Source organism: Salvelinus alpinus, chromosome 1 (genome assembly GCF_045679555.1).
Source record: "Salvelinus alpinus chromosome 1, SLU_Salpinus.1, whole genome shotgun sequence".
Lineage (NCBI taxonomy): Eukaryota > Metazoa > Chordata > Actinopteri > Salmoniformes > Salmonidae > Salvelinus > Salvelinus alpinus.
Window position 1 is genome coordinate 14,894,865 of NC_092086.1, and position 23,849 is coordinate 14,918,713.

At 46.0% G+C, this 23,849-nt stretch overlaps 2 protein-coding genes across 2 annotated transcripts in view; one reads left to right on the top strand and one right to left on the bottom strand.

Annotated features, from left to right (window-relative positions):
- Positions 1–173: 173 nt before the first annotated feature.
- On the top strand, positions 174–18,965 carry LOC139570311 (cytokine receptor-like factor 3). The gene is made up of 9 exons (XM_071392097.1): positions 174–329; positions 9,996–10,203; positions 13,835–13,922; positions 14,415–14,592; positions 14,721–14,778; positions 15,413–15,577; positions 16,122–16,260; positions 16,355–16,467; positions 16,606–18,965. Exons 1-9 carry the CDS (start codon positions 213–215, stop codon positions 16,872–16,874), a joined length of 1,335 nt encoding a protein of 444 aa, XP_071248198.1. The 5' UTR covers positions 174–212; the 3' UTR covers positions 16,875–18,965.
- Positions 18,966–20,430: 1,465 nt separating this feature from the next.
- Positions 20,431–23,849, bottom strand: part of LOC139570320 (polycomb protein suz12-A-like) — a 32,661-nt gene continuing 29,242 nt past the window's right edge. Inside the window, exon 16 of the mRNA XM_071392110.1 lies at positions 20,431–23,849. This exon is cut by the window's right edge and continues 202 nt beyond it. Coding sequence (XP_071248211.1) covers positions 23,643–23,849 — 207 coding nt within the window. The 3' untranslated portion in view covers positions 20,431–23,642.

Sequence of the window (23,849 nt, forward strand, 5' to 3'; positions counted from 1 at the left end):
TGGTGCAGAGCGTCAAACTGACTTCAGGGGAATAAACACGTTCCAGTCTGAACGCTGTCAGAGTGAAGAGAATCAGACCACAGGGACATGAAGTTACAAACATCCGCTAATGACGCGCGTGTGTGTGTGTGTGTGTGTGTGTGTGTGTGTGTGTGTGTGTGTGTGTGTGTGTGTGTGTGTGTGTGTGTGTGGGAGCCAGGCGATACAGCAGGATGTCTATAGAAGCCGAGGCGTTGCTGCAGGAGGCCAAGGAGAGTATAGAAGCAGCTCAGAATTACAGGAGCGAACTACAACAACGCCTACATGGACTCAGCCAGGCACGCAAACAGGTAATAACACAACTACACTGGTCCAACCCGCACGCAAACAGGTAATAACACAACTACACTGGTCCAACCTGCACGCAAACAGGTAATAACACAACTACACTGGTCCAACCCCCACGCAAACAGGTAATAACACAACTACACTGGTCCAACCCTCACGCAAACAGGTAATAACACAACTACACTGGTCCAACCCGCACGCAAACAGGTAATAACACAACTACGCTGGTGCAACCCGCACGCAAACAGGTAATAACACAACTACACTGGTCCAACCCGCACGCAAACAGGTAATAACACAACTACACTGGTGCAACCCGCACGCAAACAGGTAATAACACAACTACACTGGTCTCAACCCGCACGCAAACAGGTAATAACACAACTACACTGGTCCAACCCGCACGCAAACAGGTAATAACACAACTACACTGGTCCAACCCGCACGCAAACAGGTAATAACACAACTACACTGGTCCAACCCGCACGCAAACAGGTAATAACACAACTACACTGGTCCAACCCGCACGCAAACAGGTAATAACACAACTACACTGGTCCAACCCGCACGCAAACAGGTAATAACACAACTACACTGGTCCAACCCGCACGCAAACAGGTAATAACACAACTACACTGGTCCAACCCGCACGCAAACAGGTAATAACACAACTACACTGGTCCAACCCGCACGCAAACAGGTAATAACACAACTATCGGTAATCTGTATTTTTGGATGCCGATTCTGGCCAATTACATTGCATTCCACGAGGAAACTGCTTGGCAGGCTGACCACCTGTTACGCGAGTGCAGCAAGGAGCCAAGGTAAGTTGCTAGCATTAAACTTATCTTATAAAAAACAATCAATCTTCACATCATCACTAGTTAACTACACATGGTTGCTGATATTACTAGTTTAACTAGCTTGTCCTGCGTTGCATATAATCGATGCGGTGCCTGTTAATTTATCATCGAATCACAGCCTACTTCGCCAAACGGGTGATGATTTAACAAAAGCACAATCGTTGCAGGAATGTACCTAACCATAAACATCAATGCCTTTCTTAAAATCAATACACAGAAGTATATATTTTTAAACCTGCATATTTAGTTAAAAGAAATTCATGTTAACAGGCAATATTAACTAGGGGAATTGTGTCACTTCTCTTGCGTTCATTGCACGCAGAGTCAGGGTATATGCAACAGTTTGGGCCGTCTGGCTCGTTGCAAACTAATTTGCTAGAATTTGACAATTATAATATAACATTGAAGGTTGTGCAATGTAACAGCAATATTTAGACTTAGAGTTGCCACCCATTTGATAAAATAAGGAACGGTTCTGTATTTCACTGAAAGAATAAACGTTTGTTTTCGAAATGATAGTTTCCTGATTTGACCATATTAATGACCAAAAGGACCATTCATCTAGTATCAGGAAGATGTTACAGCCTTCCCTCCTCCCTCTACCCCCCTCTCTATCCCCCTTCCTCCCCCTCCCCCTCCCCCTCTCTCTCCCCCCTTCCTCCCTCTCCCCTCCTTCCTCCCTCTCTATCCCCCCCCGTCCTCCCTCTCTATCCCCCCCGTCCTCCCTCTCTATCCCTCCCTCTCCCCTCCCCCCTCCTCTCTATCCCCCTTCAGGCTAATTGTAAACACTGTTGTTATTTCCTGCTCCTCTAAAAGTAAAGCAGAGAAAGAGAGACAAACACGACTCATTGGCCAAACCGGAGGTGGCGTGATTGCGAAGTAGTCCAACTCCTGAACTAAATAGCCAATTCTATTGAAAACAGGCTGTTTAGTTCAGGTGAGGACTTCATCTGTGTCTGTAACTAGGTTTCCATCCATCTGGTGACAGATTGTCATCAGAATGTTCTAAAATCCTGATTAACCCTAACCCTAAACCAGGAGGATTCTCCTTCCTTTAAATCTACATTTTGGCTTTCCAGTAAATTACAAATGGCGATGGACAGAGAGTTGTGGCTTAAACCTTCACTGTATTGTCACCACTGCTCAACCAGAATTGTCAGAGACTCCAGTCACCCAAGTTAGACTGTTTTCTCTGCTGCCGCACGGCAAGCGGTTCCCGGAGCGCCAAGTCTAGAACCAAAAGGCTCCTTAACAGCTTCTACCCCCAAGCCATAAAACTGCTGAACAATTCATAAAAATCGCCACCGGACAATTTACATTGACCCCCCCCTCTTGTACACTGCTGCTACTCGCTGTTTGTTTGTTACCTATGTATAGTCACTTCGCCCCCACCTACATGTACAGATTACCTCAACTATCCTGTACCCCTGCACTCTGACTCGGTACCGGTGCCCCCTGTATATAGCCTCCACACTGACTCGGTACCGGTGCCCCCTGTATATAGCCTCCACACTGACTCGGTACCGGTGCCCCCTGTATATAGCCTCCACACTGACTCTGTACCGGTGCCCCCTGTATAAAGCCTCATTATTGTTATTCTTATTGTGTTACTTTTTATTATTACTTTTTATTTTTGTCTACTTGGTAAATATTTTCTTCTTCTTGAACTGCACTGTTGGTTAAGGGCTTGTAATTAAGCATTTCACGGTAAAGTCTACAATTTGATTTGAATAGCCTATGCAGCTGCCAACACCTCAAACATGTTGATGCATTTACGCCGACATCACCGTAGTATTCCCACCACCGGAACAAGACGGAAACGCAAAGCAACACGGCTTTGTCTCCACTCTGCATTGAAGCAGCCCTTCACAGCAGCTTCTGACTGGGCCAAAGACATGACAGATAGTTTACAGTAGTGGAGATGAACCCATTCTCAGTGGTTGAGGAGAATAGAGGGTATCGAGCCACGTTACCAACTTCACCCTCCCCTCTATATAACGGGTAGTACCCCCTCTATATAACCAAGAGAATGGGTAGTACCCCCTCTATATAACCAAGAGAATGGGTAGTACCCCCTCTATATAACCAAGAGAATGGGTAGTACCCCCTCTATATAACCAAGAGAACGGGTAGTACCCCCTCTATATAACCAAGAGAACGGGTAGTACCCCCTCTATATAACGGGTAGTACCCCCTCTATATAACCAAGAGAATGGGTAGTACCCCCTCTATATAACGGGTAGTACCCCCTCTATATAACCAAGAGAATGGGTAGTACCCCCTCTATATAACCAAGAGAACGGGTAGTACCCCCTCTATATAACCAAGAGAACGGGTAGTACCCCCTCTATATAACGGGTAGTACCCCCTCTATATAACCAAGAGAATGGGTAGTACCCCCTCTATATAACCAAGAGAACGGGTAGTACCCCCTCTATATAACCAAGAGAACGGGTAGTACCCCCTCTATATAACCAAGAGAACGGGTAGTACCCCCTCTATATAACCAAGAGAATGGGTAGTACCCCCTCTATATAACCAAGAGAATGGGTAGTACCCCCTCTATATAACCAAGAGAATGGGTAGTACCCCCTCTATATAACCAAGAGAACGGGTAGTACCCCCTCTATATAACGGGTAGTACCCCCTCTATATAACCAAGAGAATGGGTAGTACCCCCTCTATATAACCAAGAGAACGGGTAGTACCCCCTCTATATAACCAAGAGAATGGGTAGTACCCCCTCTATATAACCAAGAGAATGGGTAGTACCCCCTCTATATAACCAAGAGAACGGGTAGTACCCCCTCTATATAACGGGTAGTACCCCCTCTATATAACCAAGAGAATGGGTAGTACCCCCTCTATATAACCAAGAGAACGGGTAGTACCCCCTCTATATAACCAAGAGAACGGGTAGTACCCCCTCTATATAACCAAGAGAATGGGTAGTACCCCCTCTATATAACCAAGAGAACGGGTAGTACCCCCTCTATATAACCAAGAGAATGGGTAGTACCCCCTCTATATAACCAAGAGAATGGGTAGTACCCCCTCTATATAACCAAGAGAACGGGTAGTACCCCTCTATATAACGGGTAGTACCCCCTCTATATAACGGGTAGTACCCCCTCTATATAACCAAGAGAACGGGTAGTACCCCCTCTATATAACCAAGAGAATGGGTAGTACCCCCTCTATATAACCAAGAGAATGGGTAGTACCCCCTCTATATAACCAAGAGAACGGGTAGTACCCCCTCTATATAACGGGTAGTACCCCCTCTATATAACCAAGAGAATGGGTAGTACCCCCTCTATATAACGGGTAGTACCCCCTCTATATAACGGAATGGGTAGTACCCCCTCTATATAACCAAGAGAACGGGTAGTACCCCCTCTATATAACGGGTAGTACCCCCTCTATATAACCAAGAGAATGGGTAGTACCCCCTCTATATAACCAAGAGAACGGGTAGTACCCCCTCTATATAACCAAGAGAATGGGTAGTACCCCCTCTATATAACCAAGAGAACGGGTAGTACCCCCTCTATATAACCAAGAGAACGGGTAGTACCCCCTCTATATAACCAAGAGAACGGGTAGTACCCCCTCTATATAACCAAGAGAATGGGTAGTACCCCCTCTATATAACCAAGAGAACGGGTAGTACCCCCTCTATATAACCAAGAGAATGGGTAGTACCCCCTCTATATAACCAAGAGAACGGGTAGTACCCCCTCTATATAACCAAGAGAACGGGTAGTACCCCCTCTATATAACCAAGAGAACGGGTAGTACCCCCTCTATATAACCAAGAGAACGGGTAGTACCCCCTCTATATAACCAAGAGAACGGGTAGTACCCCCTCTATATAACCAAGAGAACGGGTAGTACCCCCTCTATATAACCAAGAGAACGGGTAGTACCCCCTCTATATAACCAAGAGAACGGGTAGTACCCCCTCTATATAACCAAGAGAACGGGTAGTACCCCCTCTATATAACCAAGAGAACGGGTAGTACCCCCTCTATATAACCAAGAGAACGGGTAGTACCCCCTCTATATAACCAAGAGAATGGGTAGTACCCCCTCTATATAACCAAGAGAACGGGTAGTACCCCCTCTATATAACCAAGAGAACGGGTAGTACCCCCTCTATATAACCAAGAGAACGGGTAGTACCCCCTCTATATAACCAAGAGAACGGGTAGTACCCCCTCTATATAACCAAGAGAACGGGTAGTACCCCCTCTATATAACCAAGAGAACGGGTAGTACCCCCTCTATATAACCAAGAGAACGGGTAGTACCCCCTCTATATAACCAAGAGAACGGGTAGTACCCCCTCTATATAACCAAGAGAACGGGTAGTACCCCCTCTATATAACCAAGAGAACGGGTAGTACCCCCTCTATATAACCAAGAGAACGGGTAGTACCCCCTCTATATAACCAAGAGAACGGGTAGTACCCCCTCTATATAACCAAGAGAACGGGTAGTACCCCCTCTATATAACCAAGAGAATGGGTAGTACCCCCTCTATATAACCAAGAGAACGGGTAGTACCCCCTCTATATAACCAAGAGAACGGGTAGTACCCCCTCTATATAACCAAGAGAACGGGTAGTACCCCCTCTATATAACCAAGAGAACGGGTAGTACCCCCTCTATATAACCAAGAGAATGGGTAGTACCCCCTCTATATAACCAAGAGAACGGGTAGTACCCCCTCTATATAACCAAGAGAACGGGTAGTACCCCCTCTATATAACGGGTAGTACCCCCTCTATATAACCAAGAGAACGGGTAGTACCCCCTCTATATAACGGGTAGTACCCCCTCTATATAACCAAGAGAACGGGTAGTACCCCCTCTATATAACCAAGAGAACGGGTAGTACCCCCTCTATATAACCAAGAGAACGGGTAGTACCCCCTCTATATAACCAAGAGAATGGGTAGTACCCCCTCTATATAACCAAGAGAACGGGTAGTACCCCCTCTATATAACCAAGAGAATGGGTAGTACCCCCTCTATATAACCAAGAGAATGGGTAGTACCCCCTCTATATAACCAAGAGAACGGGTAGTACCCCCTCTATATAACCAAGAGAATGGGTAGTACCCCCTCTATATAACCAAGAGAACGGGTAGTACCCCTCTATATAACCAAGAGAACGGGTAGTACCCCCTCTATATAACCAAGAGAATGGGTAGTACCCCCTCTATATAACCAAGAGAACGGGTAGTACCCCCTCTATATAACGGGTAGTACCCCCTCTATATAACCAAGAGAACGGGTAGTACCCCCTCTATATAACCAAGAGAACGGGTAGTACCCCCTCTATATAACCAAGGGAACGGGTAGTACCCCCTCTATATAACCAAGAGAATGGGTAGTACCCCCTCTATATAACCAAGAGAACGGGTAGTACCCCCTCTATATAACCAAGAGAACGGGTAGTACCCCCTCTATATCACCAAGAGAATGGGTAGTACCCCCTCTATATAACCAAGAGAATGGGTAGTACCCCCTCTATATAACCAAGAGAACGGGTAGTACCCCCTCTATATAACCAAGAGAACGGGTAGTACCCCCTCTATATAACCAAGAGAACGGGTAGTACCCCCTCTATATAACCAAGAGAACGGGTAGTACCCCCTCTATATAACCAAGAGAATGGGTAGTACCCCCTCTATATAGCCAAGAGAATGGGTAGTACCCCCTCTATATAACCAAGAGAACGGGTAGTACCCCCTCTATATAACCAAGAGAACGGGTAGTACCCCCTCTATATAACCAAGAGAATGGGTAGTACCCCCTCTATATAACCAAGAGAATGGGTAGTACCCCCTCTATATAACCAAGAGAACGGGTAGTACCCCCTCTATATAACGGGTAGTACCCCCTCTATATAACCAAGAGAATGGGTAGTACCCCCTCTATATAACCAAGAGAATGGGTAGTACCCCCTCTATATAACCAAGAGAACGGGTAGTACCCCCTCTATATAACCAAGAGAACGGGTAGTACCCCCTCTATATAACCAAGAGAATGGGTAGTACCCCCTCTATATAACCAAGAGAATGGGTAGTACCCCCTCTATATAACCAAGAGAACGGGTAGTACCCCCTCTATATAACGGGTAGTACCCCCTCTATATAACCAAGAGAATGGGTAGTACCCCCTCTATATAACCAAGAGAATGGGTAGTACCCCCTCTATATAACCAAGAGAACGGGTAGTACCCCCTCTATATAACCAAGAGAATGGGTAGTACCCCCTCTATATAACCAAGAGAATGGGTAGTACCCCCTCTATATAACCAAGAGAACGGGTAGTACCCCCTCTATATAACTAAGAGAATGGGTAGTACCCCCTCTATATAACCAAGAGAATGGGTAGTACCCCCTCTATATAACCAAGAGAACGGGTAGTACCCCCTCTATATAACGGGTAGTACCCCCTCTATATAACCAAGAGAATGGGTAGTACCCCCTCTATATAACCAAGAGAATGGGTAGTACCCCCTCTATATAACCAAGAGAATGGGTAGTACCCCCTCTATATAACCAAGAGAACGGGTAGTACCCCCTCTATATAACCAAGAGAACGGGTAGTACCCCCTCTATATAACCAAGAGAATGGGTAGTACCCCCTCTATATAACCAAGAGAACGGGTAGTACCCCCTCTATATAACCAAGAGAATGGGTAGTACCCCCTCTATATAACCAAGAGAATGGGTAGTACCCCCTCTATATAACCAAGAGAACGGGTAGTACCCCCTCTATATAACGGGTAGTACCCCCTCTATATAACCAAGAGAACGGGTAGTACCCCCTCTATATAACGGGTAGTACCCCCTCTATATAACGGGTAGTACCCCCTCTATATAACGGTTAGTACCCCCCTCTATATAACCAAGAGAATGCCAAAGTTATCAATGAATTGAAATGGACACTTATCTACAGAATGGTTCTGTTCTGCCCGCTCTCTGGTGCCCACTGTTCCCACCCAGTATCTGGCACTCGTCTCTCTCCTTTCCCAGCTGTAGAGTCCAGTTTTGGGCCATTTTTCCCATAACCCCCCTCTTCCCCAGGGATGAGTCATAATCACTGTAATATGAGACGAGGCAGGCAGGAAAAACTGCTCTGTCACACACACACACAGATTACCAGGATGGTGTGACGTCCGTGAGCAGTGTGTGTGCCTTAAATACTTCTAGCTTCTCTATGAGAGGGAGTCAAAACATCCTGTAGTTATCTCTCTCTGGTCTCTCTCTCTGGTCTCTCCCTCTGGTCTCTCTCTCTGGTCTCTCTCTCTCTCGCTGGTCTCTCTCTGGTCTCTCTCTCTCTGGTCTCTCTCTCTCTCTGGTCTCTGTTTCTAGTCTCTGGTCTTTCTTTCTAGTCTCTCTGGTCTCTCGCTCTAGTCTCTGGTCTCTCGCTCTAGTCTCTCGCTCTAGTCTCTCGCTCTAGTCTCTCGCTCTAGTCTCTCGCTCTAGTCTCTCTCTCGCTCTGGTGTCTCTCCTGTCTCTCGCTCTCTCTCACCTTACCCCTCTCTCTGTCTCTCATACCTCTTATCTCTCTCTCCCCAGCCTGTATGTCCTCTACTCCCAGTGGTCATTGTATTCCAGATGACAATATTAGCTTTCCAATCCTTCACCGTCCCAAAATATACATTATCTTTGGTAACATCCCAAATGGCACCCTATTCCCCCCATAGTGCACTACCTTTGGGCCCTGGTCAAAATGAGTTCACTATATAGAGAATAGGATGCCATTTAGGATACTGCCCTTATCTCCACAAAACTGACAGACATCAGGAAGTGATGCAATGGCTCCAGTGAGGCATTTCCTGTGTCCTGCTGCCTGTACACACTGATCTCTGATTGTGTTCTATGTAGGTCTTTCCATCCTCATCCAACTCTTGTTTATCAGTGCAGCTCCTCTGCTCTTCTGTTTCCTTCTTTCGCTCTCTCTCTGGTCTCACTCTAGTCTCTCTCTCTAGTCTCTCTCTCTCTCTCTAGTCTCTCTCTCTCTCGCTGGTCTCTCTCGCTCTCTGGTCTCTCTCGCTCTCTGGTCTCTCTCGCTCTCTGGTCTCTCTCGCTCTCTGGTCTCTCTCGCTCTCTGGTCTCTCTCGCTCTCTGGTCTCTCTCGCTCTCTGGTCTCTCTCGCTCTCTGGTGTCTCTCGCTCTCTGGTGTCTCTCGCTCTCTGGTGTCTCTCGCTCTCTGGTCTCTCTCTGGTCTCTAGTCTCTCGCTCTCTTTCTCTCTGGTCTCGCTCTTTTTTTGCTCTGGTCTCGCTCTTTTTTTGCTCTGGTCTCGCTCTTTTTTTGCTCTGGTCTCGCTCTTTTTTTGCTCTGGTCTCGCTCTTTTTTTGCTCTGGTCTCTCTGGTCTCTCGCCCTCTTTCTCTCTGGTCTCTCTCATAGTCAAAGTCATAGTGAGAGGAGGACTGTCAGTCAGTGGGTGTGTCCCAAAAAGCTCCCTATATAGTGGACTACTTTTGACCAGAGCTCTATGGGTCCCTCCTCTCTATGAGCCCTAGTGCACTATAAAGGCACTAAGGGTGCCATTTGGGACTGAGATAGTCTGGTAGTTTCATACTGACAGGAGTTCAGCTCAGGATGATTGTCTGTTAAGAGGAACTGAAACAGAGACTAAGTTTCACTGCAAAAGACTAACCACCAGCTTCCTGTTCCGTTGGGGGACTGGCACTGTTTCCACATCTTAACGGTTTAGCATTTTTGGTACAAAGTTAACATATCAATTGAATCTCTCTCTCTCTCTCTCGCTCTCTCTCCAGGTACGAGGCAGCTCGTCTCAGGCCAGGGAGGGGTTGAAGCGTCATTTCTCAGAGCTCCAGACGGCTGTGACCCGCCTCCTGACGGAGCGTCTGAGCGTGCTCCTTAGCGAGGTGGATGTCATCGAGCAGGACAGCGTACGACCGCTGGACGACTGCCAGAAACTCATAGAACACGGAGTGAACACTGCAGACGAGCTGCTCCGAGAGGGTGAGGTATAGATAGACGGAGGGACGCATGGTTCAAATCCCGGAGCCCTTGAGCAAGGCACTTAACCCTGACTGATCCAAGGTGACCCTTGGCCCCGAGACTGTCTCAGGGGGAGTAGGGATATGCAAAAAACACACATGTCCCTTACACACTGTGTGTAACAGGACTAATAAAATATAATAACATAATCACCCAACAAATCATTATGACTCGTTCTATTACACACCGTCAGAATCATGTTTCTCCTGTCCTCCTCCTCAGTACTGTCAGAATCATGTTTCTCCTGTCCTCCTCTTCAGTACCATCAGAATCATGTTTCTCCTGTCCTCCTCCTCTTCAGTACCATCAGAATCATGTTTCTCCTGTCCTCCTCCTCCTCAGTACCGTCAGAATCATGTTTCTCCTGTCCTCCTCCTCCTCAGTACCGTCAGAATCATGTTTCTCCTGTCCTCCTCCTCCTCAGTACCGTCAGAATCATGTTTCTCCTGTCCTCCTCCTCCTCAGTACCATCACAATCATGTTTCTCCTGTCCTCCTCCTCCTCAGTACCATCAGAATCATGTTTCTCCTGTCCTCCTCCTCCTCCTCAGTACCGTCAGAATCATGTTTATCCTGTCCTCCTCAGTACCGTCAGAATCATGTTTCTCCTGTCCTCCTCCTCCTCCTCCTCAGTACCGTCAGAATCATGTTTCTCCTGTCCTCTTCCTCCTCCTCCTCAGTACCGTCAGAATCATGTTTCTCCTGTCCTCCTCCTCCTCAGTACCATCAGAATCATGTTTCTCCTGTCCTCCTCCTCAGTACCGTCAGAATCATGTTTCTCCTGTCCTCCTCCTCCTCAGTACCGTCAGAATCATGTTTCTCCTGTCCTCCTCCTCTTCAGTACCGTCAGAATCATGTTTCTCCTGTCCTCCTCCTCCTCAGTACCGTCAGAATCATGTTTCTCCTGTCCTCCTCCTCCTCAGTACCGTCAGAATCATGTTTCTCCTGTCCTCCTCCTCCTCAGTACCATCACAATCATGTTTCTCCTGTCCTCCTCCTCCTCAGTACCATCAGAATCATGTTTCTCCTGTCCTCCTCCTCCTCCTCAGTACCGTCAGAATCATGTTTATCCTGTCCTCCTCAGTACCGTCAGAATCATGTTTCTCCTGTCCTCCTCCTCCTCCTCCTCAGTACCGTCAGAATCATGTTTCTCCTGTCCTCTTCCTCCTCCTCCTCAGTACCGTCAGAATCATGTTTCTCCTGTCCTCCTCCTCCTCAGTACCATCAGAATCATGTTTCTCCTGTCCTCCTCCTCCTCTTCAGTACCGTCAGAATCATGTTTCTCCTGTCCTCCTCCTCCTCCTCAGTACCGTCAGAATCATGTTTCTCCTGTCCTCCTCCTCTTCAGTACCGTCAGAATCATGTTTCTCCTGTCCTCCTCCTCCTCAGTACCGTCAGAATCATGTTTCTCCTGTCCTCCTCCTCCTCAGTACCGTCAGAATCATGTTTCTCCTGTCCTCCTCCTCCTCAGTACCGTCAGAATCATGTTTCTCCTGTCCTCCTCCTCCTCAGTACCGTCAGAATCATGTTTCTCCTGTCCTCCTCCTCCTCAGTACCGTCAGAATCATGTTTCTCCTGTCCTCCTCCTCCTCAGTACCGTCAGAATCATGTTTCTCCTGTCCTCCTCCTCAGTACCGTCAGAATCATGTTTCTCCTGTCCTCCTCCTCCTCAGTACCGTCAGAATCATGTTTCTCCTGTCCTCTTCCTCCTCAGTACCGTCAGAATCATGTTTCTCCTGTCCTCCTCCTCCTCCTCAGTACCGTCAGAATCATGTTTCTCCTGTCCTCCTCCTCCTCAGTACCATCAGAATCATGTTTCTCCTGTCCTCCTCCTCAGTACTCTCATGTTTCTCCTGTCCTCCTCTTCAGTACCGTCAGAATCATGTTTCTCCTGTCCTCCTCCTCCTCCTCAGTACCGTCAGAATCATGTTTCTCCTGTCCTCCTCCTCCTCAGTACCGTCAGAATCATGTTTCTCCTGTCCTCCTCCTCCTCAGTACCGTCAGAATCATGTTTCTCCTGTCCTCCTCCTCCTCAGTACCGTCAGAATCATGTTTCTCCTGTCCTCCTCCTCCTCAGTACCGTCAGAATCATGTTTCTCCTGTCCTCCTCCTCCTCAGTACCGTCAGAATCATGTTTCTCCTGTCCTCTTCCTCCTCAGTACCGTCAGAATCATGTTTCTCCTGTCCTCCTCCTCCTCCTCAGTACCGTCAGAATCATGTTTCTCCTGTCCTCCTCCTCCTCAGTACCGTCAGAATCATGTTTCTCCTGTCCTCCTCCTCTTCAGTACCGTCAGAATCATGTTTGTCCTCCTCCTCCTCCTCAGTACCGTCAGAATCATGTTTCTCCTGTCCTCCTCCTCCTCAGTACCGTCAGAATCATGTTTCTCCTGTCCTCCTCCTCCTCAGTACCGTCAGAATCATGTTTCTCCTGTCCTCCTCTTCCTCAGTACCGTCAGAATCATGTTTATCCTGTCCTCCTCCTCCTCAGTACCATCAGAATCATGTTTCTCCTGTCCTCCTCCTCAGTACCGTCAGAATCATGTTTCTCCTGTCCTCCTCCTCCTCAGTACCGTCAGAATCATGTTTCTCCTGTCCTCCTCTTCCTCAGTACCGTCAGAATCATGTTTCTCCTGTCCTCCTCCTCCTCAGTACCGTCAGAATCATGTTTCTCCTGTCCTCCTCCTCCTCAGTACCGTCAGAATCATGTTTCTCCTGTCCTCCTCCTCTTCAGTACCGTCAGAATCATGTTTATCCTGTCCTCCTCCTCCTCAGTACCGTCAGAATCATGTTTCTCCTGTCCTCCTCCTCCTCAGTACCGTCAGAATCATGTTTCTCCTGTCCTCCTCAGTACCGTCAGAATCATGTTTCTCCTGTCCTCCTCAGTACCGTCAGAATCATGTTTCTCCTGTCCTCCTCCTCCTCAGTACCGTCAGAATCATGTTTCTCCTGTCCTCCTCCTCCTCAGTACCATGTTTCTCCTGTCCTCCTCCTCTTCAGTACCATGTTTCTCCTGTCCTCTTCCTCTTCAGTACCGTCAGAATCATGTTTCTCCTGTCCTCTTCCTCCTCAGTACCGTCAGAATCATGTTTGTCCTCCTCCTCCTCAGTACCGTCAGAATCATGTTTCTCCTGTCCTCCTCAGTACCATCAGAATCATGTTTCTCCTGTCCTCCTCCTCTTCAGTACCGTCAGAATCATGTTTCTCCTGTCCTCCTCCTCTTCAGTACCGTCAGAATCATGTTTCTCCTGTCCTCCTCCTCAGTACCATCAGAATCATGTTTCTCCTGTCCTCTTCCTCTTCAGTACCGTCAGAATCATGTTTATCCTGTCCTCCACCTCCTCAGTACCGTCAGAATCATGTTTGTCCTCCTCCTCCTCAGTACCGTCAGAATCATGTTTCTCCTGTCCTCTTCCTCCTCCTCCTCTGTACTATGAAACCTCAGTGGTCTCCTATTTCATGATTCCTCTACTGCAATTAAACTGATTAAAGGTTTTAATCTTTCTGTCTCTCTCCCCCTTGTCCTCCTTCTCCCCCCTCCTCCTTGTCCCCCCTTGTCCTCCTTCTCCCCCTTCTCCCCCTTGTCCTCTCTCCAGGTGAGGTAGCTATCCGTTGTGGTCTGGGGGAGAAGGAGGACAAGCTGGGGAGTTTCACCAAGAAGGCCCTTCAGATTCAGCTGGACAGGTGAAGGAGAGAGAGGGAGGGAATTATCATACTCTCTTTCACTATGTCATGCATGTTGTAACTTTAAGAATACAATGTAAAGATTAACTCGGCGTGTGTGTTTATTTTAACCGTGTGTGTGTGTTTGTTTATTTTAACCGTGTGTGTGTGTTTGTTTATTTTAACAGTGTGTGTGTGTGTGTTTATTTTAACCGTGTGTGTGTTTATTTTAACCGTGTGTGTGTTTATTTTAACCGTGTGTGTGTTTATTTTAACCGTGTATGTGTGTTTATTTTAACCGCGTGTGTGTTTATTTTAACCGTGTGTGTGTTTATTTTAACCGTGTATGTGTGTGTTTATTTTAACCGTGTGTGTGTGTGTTTATTTTAACCGTGTGTGTGTGTGTTTATTTTAACCGTGTGTGTGTTTATTTTAACCGTGTATGTGTGTGTTTATTTTAACCGTGTGTGTGTTTATTTTAACCGTGTGTGTGTGTGTGTGTGTGTGTGTCAGCCTCCCGGAGGTACCAGTGTTAGTAGACGTGCCGTGTGTGTCTGCCCAGCTGGATGACTCTCTGCTGTACGCGGTGAGAGACAGAGTGTCACGACACGGATCAGTCTCTTCACACCCTCCGGTCCAGATAGAGGAACTCCAGGAGAGACCTGGCAGTGTGTTAGTACGCTGGTGTAAGGTGAGGACACGCACACACACACACAGTGTCTAACACACACACACCCTACAGGTGTTATGACAGTTAATATCAGTAACTAGTACACTGTCCTGTGGGGGGTGTGTTTCATAACATCTCTGTCTCTCCAGGTGGATGATGAGTTTGCGGTGCAGGACTACCGTCTGCAGTATCGTCGCTCAGTGTCTGGTCAGTACCTAGGTCAAAAATGATTTCATATCCCAGAACTTATTCATTTTTTTGTGATTCTATATCATTCCTATTTATTCAAAATGTATAATAATAATCTAAGTCGGGAATGTTTTCATAAAACATAACTTTTAATAACGCATAAATACATTTCTGAACAAAGGGACCAGCCAAGCTGCCTTACTGTAACAAAGGGACCAGTCCTGATCCCATGAATCTGTTTGCGCCTGTGGATATGTTGTCCTAACCATACAATTACATATTAGTACTTTATTAATAGTGCTTAATAATATATCATATTATAATGTGAAATATATTATAAAATATAATTGTATGTACATTATAATTTGAAAATACATTTTAATTGAATTGTACTTTATAATATGAATAGTACATTCACCTAGAATAGTACTTTATTAATAGTGCTTAATAATATATCATATTATAATGTGAAATATATTATAAAATGTAATTGTATGAATGGTACTTTATATGAATAGTACTTTATATGAATAGTACTTTATAATATGAATGGTACATTATAATATGAATAGTTCTTTATAATATGACTAGTACATTCTACTAGAATAGTGCTTGATCTCTGTGGTCCTAACCTTGGTATCTTCCCCTTCAGGTCAGTACGAGGATGCCTACATCGGGCCGGAGCAGGAGTTCCTGGTCCTACACCTGGACCCCCACACTGATCATCTGTTCAGGGTGTGTGCCCGGGGGGAGGGACGTACCGAGTGGAGCCCCTGGAGCGTCCCACAGACAGGATACACCACACTGGCACCCCATGGTAAACACACACACACACCCCATGGTAAACACACACATACACACCCCATGGTAAACACACACACACACACCACACAGTAAACAAAAGTACGTCTCTGATGGTATTTTTGCATCTCTGATGGTATTTTTGCATCTCAGATGGTGTGTGTTCGCGTAGCCTGTAGACGTTTGTTGGTCTCGTGTAGCGTGAGTCACTAGCTCTGGTCCAGGGCATCAGTGTGTTGGGCACATACCAGTCAGGGCACTAGCTCTGGTCCAGGGCGTAACCATTGTTGCTTGTGCAGCAAGCTAGTACACACGCACTAGCTACTTAGCACACACTAGCTACCTAGCTTGTAATTTCACCTCCCGTGCTGTTGGTGTCAGTAAAGCGCCATCCTCTCTGGCATCATTCAACATCCTGTCTCATCTGTGTCTCAGTGTCTGTGGCGTGAGAAGGTGTCTCCTGGAGCCAGACCTGTTGAAATGCAGTCGGCCTCGACTGAAGATGTACTGTTGTCATGGTTTCTGTCTTCTTCTGGGTGGTGTGTTTGTGTGTGTTCCAGAGTGGCGTCCAGGCAGTGAGGGCTACATCCTCAGCAGTAGAAGGAACATCGCCATGCGGAGTGACTCGTCCCCCTCTAAAGCCGGGGTTCTCTACTCCAACGCTCCAACGTACTTCTGTGGACAGACGCTCACCTTCAAGTCAGTACACACTCCCTCTCTCTCCATCACCATCTCCAGCGTAATGTTATGCTGTGATTCCTGTGATTAATGTGTTGTGTGTGTGCTTGCGTAGGATCTCTGCGACGGGCCAGGTGGACAAGCGGGACAGTATCGGGGTGTGTGTGGGGTGTGAGGGAGAGGCAGCGTCTCTCCAGAGGGACCAGGCTGTCTGCATCTCCACCAACGGTACACTCACCATCACTTTAAAAAATAAAAAATTGTAAAGCGTTCAATTGCAGAGTAGCAGCAGCGTTAAAACTTAGCAGATTTTTCTCTTACCTTCTCTTTATCCCTCCTCTTCCTCCTCTCCTCTCTTCCCTCCAGGAGTGGTGTTTGTCAACGGTAAAGAGATGACCAACCAGCTGCCTTCTATCACCCTCGGCTCTGCCGTGACCTTTGATATGGAAGTGGTCAACCTACTACCTGTTAGCAACAACAACAACCTTAGCGACGGAGGCAACTTCAAGCTGAGGGTTACGATTGGCTCAGGGAACCGGGAAGTGGTGTTTGATTGGCTGCTGGACCAGGGGGTGGACTGCCTGTTCTTTGGCTGCTCCTTAGCCCACCCTGGTTGGAAGGTGCTGGTGTTTTGAGGCTGCTGATTGGACAGCAGCCCTGTCAGTCAACACAAAGGGACAAGCAGAGTAACAGTCCTGTCTGCTGGAGTTGTCCTGTCCCAAATCAACCCCTAGACCCAACCCCTTAGACCAGTGGTATTCAAACTTTTTTTTTAGCAGGGACCCTATTTTTTTGTGTGCATTATCTCATGAACCCACCCCAAAAATAATGACAACCTTACATTAGTACATTTTTACATCAACAAATAATCCTTAATTCGTTACATTTACAAGACACCAAAATAAATGTACTCAATTGTATTTTCCAAATACGTTTGTATAATCTGTACTTTTTGTTTAGTGGGGTCGCGATCAGCACCTTTGAATACCACTGCCTTAGACACTTACCCCCTATAGCAACCTTTCAGTATTGGGGTATTTCTAAAATGTGAATTCAACTGCTGTTTACAGTAATGTACCCCTCCTTTACCCACTGTGTGACCCATCTGTTCCTTTCACCCTGGGAAACGTTTCATCTGGCCTTCTGCAGCTATCTGTGCTTCCTCCAGGTATGACTGGTGATGGCCGTCTTCTCCGGTATCAGCACACCTTTCTCCTCTTGGCACCTGGATCGACATTGTATGCAAAGCCCTTTCTGACCTGGCTGATAAGATATCCTGCCATCTGATACAGACTTGTGTACCAGAACTGACCAATCATTCTTCCTTTTCAAGAGACACTCAGGCTGTGCATGAAATGGCACCCTATTCCCTACATAGTGCTATGGGCCTTGGTCAAAAGTAGTGCACTATATAGGGAATAGGGTGCCATATTTCAGATGCACATTCTCTCCAAACGTCCTAAAATGGTGGTGTTTTTTACTTTTGAATGTGAGAACAATAAAGGGAGTGGTCTCGTTCAAAGATCTTAGAAGTGATCAGAGAGAGAGAGAGACGTTACCTTTCATCAAACACATGCGCTGCAAAGCATGCTGGTGTGGTTTACCACAGAATAAGACACCACCACTGTGAAAAACGACTCATTCCAGAGATCGTAACCTCTTCTTTTGTCGGTCTCTCCTTCCCTGTCGACCCGTTTAATTCTCTAGCTCAGTGTGAGCAGAACTCATGGTGTGTACGAAGTGTTCTGAATCAGATTACATTTCATGCTCTTAATGTGCTTTTTAAAAACGGTTATTTTTTTGCTAACAGTTTTCACAACCATGTAATGTAACTTCACTTGTAGACATTGATGCATTTTGGGGGGACTTGTTCTACTTGTGAGGTGATTTATATTTAAAAACGGCATCCTATTTCCTCTAGAGTAATATAGGGACGAGGGGGCCGTTTGGGTTGCTTCCTTTGGTTCTGCAGAGATGGAATGGTTGCTGTGGTTACAGAGCGCCCTTCAGCAGACTGACTGTTGAGTTAGATGGTTAAAATGTAAATTAACATTTATTTAACTAGGCAAGTCAGGTAAGAACAAAATGTTATTTACAATTTCTGTAGTGACGCTGCGTCACTCGAGTGTGACATTTTCACATTTAACAGGTTAACAGTGGTAAGACACTGCTAGATAAAAGTTATAGCTGGATACAGCATACAGCTGTATAGTTACTCTGTGGCAGTGTTGCTTCACGTCCAAATCATCTGATATCAGTGAAAGGCTGCCAATGGCGCAAGGGTAAGGTGGTGGGGTTGGAAATGGAACCAGGCCACCTGTTAAAGTGGGGTCGTACTCAGCTGTCTGTCATCCACCACCCTCTTCATGCAAACATCCGTCTCTGATTCCTTTAACTGTGTGGCTAAGTCCCAAATAGCACCCTATTCCCCATCTAGTGCACTACTTTTGACCAGGATCCATAGGGCTGGTCAAAAGTAGTGCACTATTTGGAATGCTGACTGTGACTTGTAATCAGGGTTGGGCTCAGTTCCATTTCAATTCGGGAGGTTAACTGAAATTCCAATTGCGTTAAAGTGGAATGTGAGTTGACTTCCTAAATAGCATTGACCCCAGTCCTGCTTGTTATCAGGCTTATTATTTCCATGTGTGTGTGTACCTCCTTGTGCCTTCCTTCAGTACAGAATGAATGCCCCAGAAACATCCAATAAAGTGCTTAGTCATCTATTTTTGGTTATTTTTGTCTGAAATATGAAACGATCCAAATTGGCGCTACATCAAGAGATGGACAGAACTTCAGGATTTTAGGTCAGCCAGGATAACAGACCATTTCTACTAGCCAGGGTAACAGACCATTTCTACCAGCCAGGGTAACAGACCATTTCTACCAGCCAGGGTAACAGACCATTTCTACCAGCCAGGGTAACAGACCATTTCTACCAGCCAGGGTAACACCCGGGTCCGAAATGTGCCGGCCCGTGCCATGTTTGTAAATACAACATTTGGCTGGTCTGACGGGCTAGTTGGGCACATTCCTACTGGCCCAGTCTGAAAAGTACTATCCTCGGGCTAGTTGGGCACATTCCTACTGGCCCAGTCTGCTAGCTGACGGTCTACCCCCCCTATCCTAACATGTGAATGAGATGTATTTACAGTAACATGACGAGAACCGTATCCATGAGATAGTTGCAGTAACGTGACCAGCAATGTTAGAACCGTATCCGTGAGATAGTTACAGTAACGTGACCAGCAGTGTTAGAACCGTATCCGTGAGATAGTTACAGTAACGTGACCAGTAGTGTTAGAACCGTATCCATGAGATAGTTACAGTAACGTGACCAGTAGTGTTAGAACCGTATCCGTGAGATAGTTACAGTAACCAGCAGTGTTAGAACCGTATCCATGAGATAGTTACAGTAACGTGACCAGCAGTGTTAGAACCGTATCCGTGAGATAGTTACAGTAACGTGACCAGCAGTGTTAGAACCGTATCCGTGAGATAGTTACAGTAACGTGACCAGCAGTGTTAGAACCGTATCCGTGAGATAGTTACAGTAACGTGACCAGTAGTGTTAGAACCGTATCCATGAGATAGTTACAGTAACGTGACCAGCAGTGTTAGAACCGTATCCGTGAGATAGTTACAGTAACGTGACCAGTAGTGTTAGAACCGTATCCATGAGATAGTTACAGTAATGTGACCAGTAGTGTTAGAACCGTATCCGTGAGATAGTTACAGTAACCAGTAGTGTTAGAACCGTATCCGTGAGATAGTTACAGTAACGTGACCAGTAGTGTTAGAACCGTATCCGTGAGATAGTTACAGTAACGTGACCAGTAGTGTTAGAACCGTATCCATGAGATAGTTACAGTAACCAGTAGTGTTAGAACCGTATCCATGAGATAGTTACAGTAACGTGACCAGTAGTGTTAGAACCGTATCCATGAGATAGTTACAGTAACGTGACCAGTAGTGTTAGAACCGTATCCATGAGATAGTTACAGTAACCAGCAGTGTTAGAACCGTATCCATGAGATAGTTACAGTAACGTGACCAGTAGTGTTAGAACCGTATCCGTGAGATAGTTACAGTAACGTGACCAGCAGTGTTAGAACCGTATCCATGAGATAGTTACAGTAACCAGCAGTGTTAGAACCGTATCCATTCAATTAAAACCATATGAGACGTTAATGGTAATAGTACAAAACATCTTTATTCTTTTAAATAGAAAACATTTTCTATGACTCCTTTATTACTAAATTCCCAACATCCAGCTGGTTTTAGGATGTTGGTGTACAAAGTCCTGTTTTTCTTATCTGGGTTCGTCAGAGCAAAATGTTGCTCTTTTTTCCTGAAGTGAGGTATACACAAACCTGGGTCATGTTCATTGAGGCGCACTGTAGCAAAACATTTTGCAACAAAAGACAAGTTTTATTATATTAGTACAGATAGTACCTCCAACTCCCTCGTTTGAGTGCTTTATAACGTTTTGTGCCAAATGAACATGACCGTAGTCAACATACTGCACACAGGTACAGAACGTAGGAACAGCTTCCTTTGTTTGGGTCCTGATTGATTGCAATTCAAGTTGACACCTGCAAAGATCCACCCCATCACTGAAGAAGCAAAGGATCCATCTGAAATGACACACTATTTCCTGTATAGTGCACTCCTGTTGACCAGGGCCCATACCAGTGGAGGCTGCTGAGGGGAGGACGGCTCATAATGGCATCAAACACATGGAAATCACGTGTTTGATACCATTCCGCTCCAGCCATTACCACGAGCCCGTCCTCCCAAATTAAAGGTGCCACCAACCTCCTGTGGTCCATACTACTTTTGACCAGGGCCCTATGGTACACTATATATAGGAAATAATATGCTATATTTGGGACAGTTTCACAGGTGAGGAAAATAGTAGAAAATTTGCAGCAGATCCAAACTCCCTTTGGTCAGGAAACTCAACATTTAACTCCCCACTGTAATACTTACTATAGTTTATGTCTAGCAAGTCAACATGTCACCTTTCTGAAGACGCCAAATTAGTCCAACATAGTAAGAGTACGTCCCAAATGGCACCCTATTCCCTAAGTAGTGCACTACCCCATGGACCCTGGTCAAAAGTCGTGTACTATATAGGGAGCCATTCGGGACGTGGGTGCGGGGTGCTGCACGGTTTCAGCTTGATGATGAATGTGGTCATACAGTGTAACTGAACCTTGACCTAATGACCTGACAACCTCAAAAAGGTTACAGATGACTGTGATCAGCGCTCGCTGAGGGCCTGAATCATCTGTCTAGTAGCACCATTGGATCCTGACTGACTGAGTGGTAACCAGACCTGGGTTCAAATACTTTATCTGTGCTTGATTGAGCTTGCCTGGCTTAAAATGGACTAAAAGAATTGTCCCAAAACTGCAACTCCCCTCCCATCTAGCACTCCAGAGCAAACGTTAAAGACTCCAAATAGTATTTAAACAGAGGTCTGATAGCAATACACATTTAGTTTAGGATTGTGGGTAAAGTGATCTTTCTACCCTGAGCCAGACACTTTCTAGTCCAACAACCCTGTTTCCAAGAGCTGGACTTCAGACCCGCGTACCGTCCTCAAAATGGCCGCCATAGTAATAAACATAACAATCAAATGTTCAAATTCAGAATGCATCATCATACAACCAACCATTCCCCTTATTTAAAAAAACAACAATACATTTCAGCAGAGTCTGTCCGTCATCAGGGTTGTATTCATTAGTGCACACTGTAGCAAAACGTTTAGCAAAAGAAAACAAAAACAAGCGTTTATATTGTTCAGGTAGTCCGACCCAAGTCTTTTCGGTTCGTCTCTATACTGAACTATATATTGTTTTTAAACGAGTTTGTCCCAAAGCAAATATCCCAAATGGCACCCTATTCCCTATCTAGTGCACAGACACCCAAGTCTGTCTCAAACAGGCACCTGAGACAAGACGGGTGCTAAAAGTAGGATGGACACACTACTGATGAACCAGTGAGGATGGACACAGTACTGACGGCATCCTATTCCATACATCAGTGGTTCCCAAACTGTGGGGCGCAGGGGGGACCTCAGTCCAGCTTTCAACTTGCTCTTGAAAGTTGTAATAGAATGCTCAAGGTGACGTGTAGAAACTGGTTATTGCATCATCAGTTCCTCTTTGTCATGTCAGTCATTGCATTTCTTAGAGATATTTAGAAGCTGTCAGAAGTGTCCAGATCAACTAGCCCATATCAGCGAATGCTTTTTTTAATGCTTTTTTAGCCCGTAGACATTCATTTTTTTGTCACATGAATACACATTACAAGACATGGCAAAATGTATAGAATTGCAAAGAAATAAGCTTTAAATCTGCAACCTTTTAGGGGTGTGAACAGTTTGTGTCATGAACAGTGCTTGTGCCTATATAAATGGATGTTCCCCAATGCTGGAAGAGGAGCCTGAGTGAAACAGTTTGGGAACCACTGATCTATATAGGGCCCTATGGGCCTCGCCGAAAGTACTAAGTAAGCCTTGTAACAGCCAGAATGGCCCAGAGGGCAGGAGCCCACCTCCTGCTTCTGTAGTGAGGCAGCTTGATGTACAAGTACACCTCCTGGACAGAATGCTAGCCTACAGCAGACAGCTTGATGTACAAGTACACCTCCTGGACAGAATGCTAGTCTATAGCAGACAGCTTGATGTACAAGTACACCCCCTGGACAGAATGTTGGTCTATAGCAGACAGCTTGATGTACAAGTACACCTCCTGGACAGAATGCTAATCTATAGCAGACAGCTTGATGTACAAGTACACCCCCTGGACAGAACGCTAGTCTATAGCAGACAGCTTGATGTACAAGTACACCCCCTGGACAGAACGCTAGCCTACAGCAGGGCCTGGTGAAAAGTAGTGCACACTAGTATAAAGGAATATGGTGCCAGTTGGGACTCAGACTAAGTTATTGCTGAAGTGATGCGTTGACACAACTCATGGTCACTGTAACATTAGTCTATTGACATCAAGCTAGACTGAATAACCAGACATGGGGAAACACTAGATGAAGGTTTCCCTGCTATAACCAGACATGGGAAAACACTAGATGAAGGTTTCCCTGCTATAACCAGACATGGGAAAACACTAGATGAAGGTTTCCCTGCTATAACCAGTGGGACTGTGTGTGTGTGTGTGTGTGTGTGTATTTATGTGTGTGTCCAAATTGACTGAATGATTCTGTCCCACCACCTCTATACAGTAAACCCAACACCCCAGTGCTTGTTTGGAATGATGTCATCATGAGTCTCTCTTATTCCCTCCAATCACCACCACCACACCCTCTTTCACAGCCAATCACCGGGCATCATTTTAGATACTTATCCCTCCTCCAGGAGAGGGCCGGAGGAGGGTACCTCAGAACTTATGCCTCTTGCTCGGCCTGGATGTTTCCACAGCAACAGAACTACCAGCTTCATCACCATCGCCGTTTCCATTCGTGCGGCCATTACCATGGTTACTCTTACCATCCGCGTGGTCATCATTACATGTGGCATAGTCGGGTTGCAGCTCAGACAGAGACTCCAGCGCTGTCACCCACTCCTCTCCTCCATCCCCCTCTCC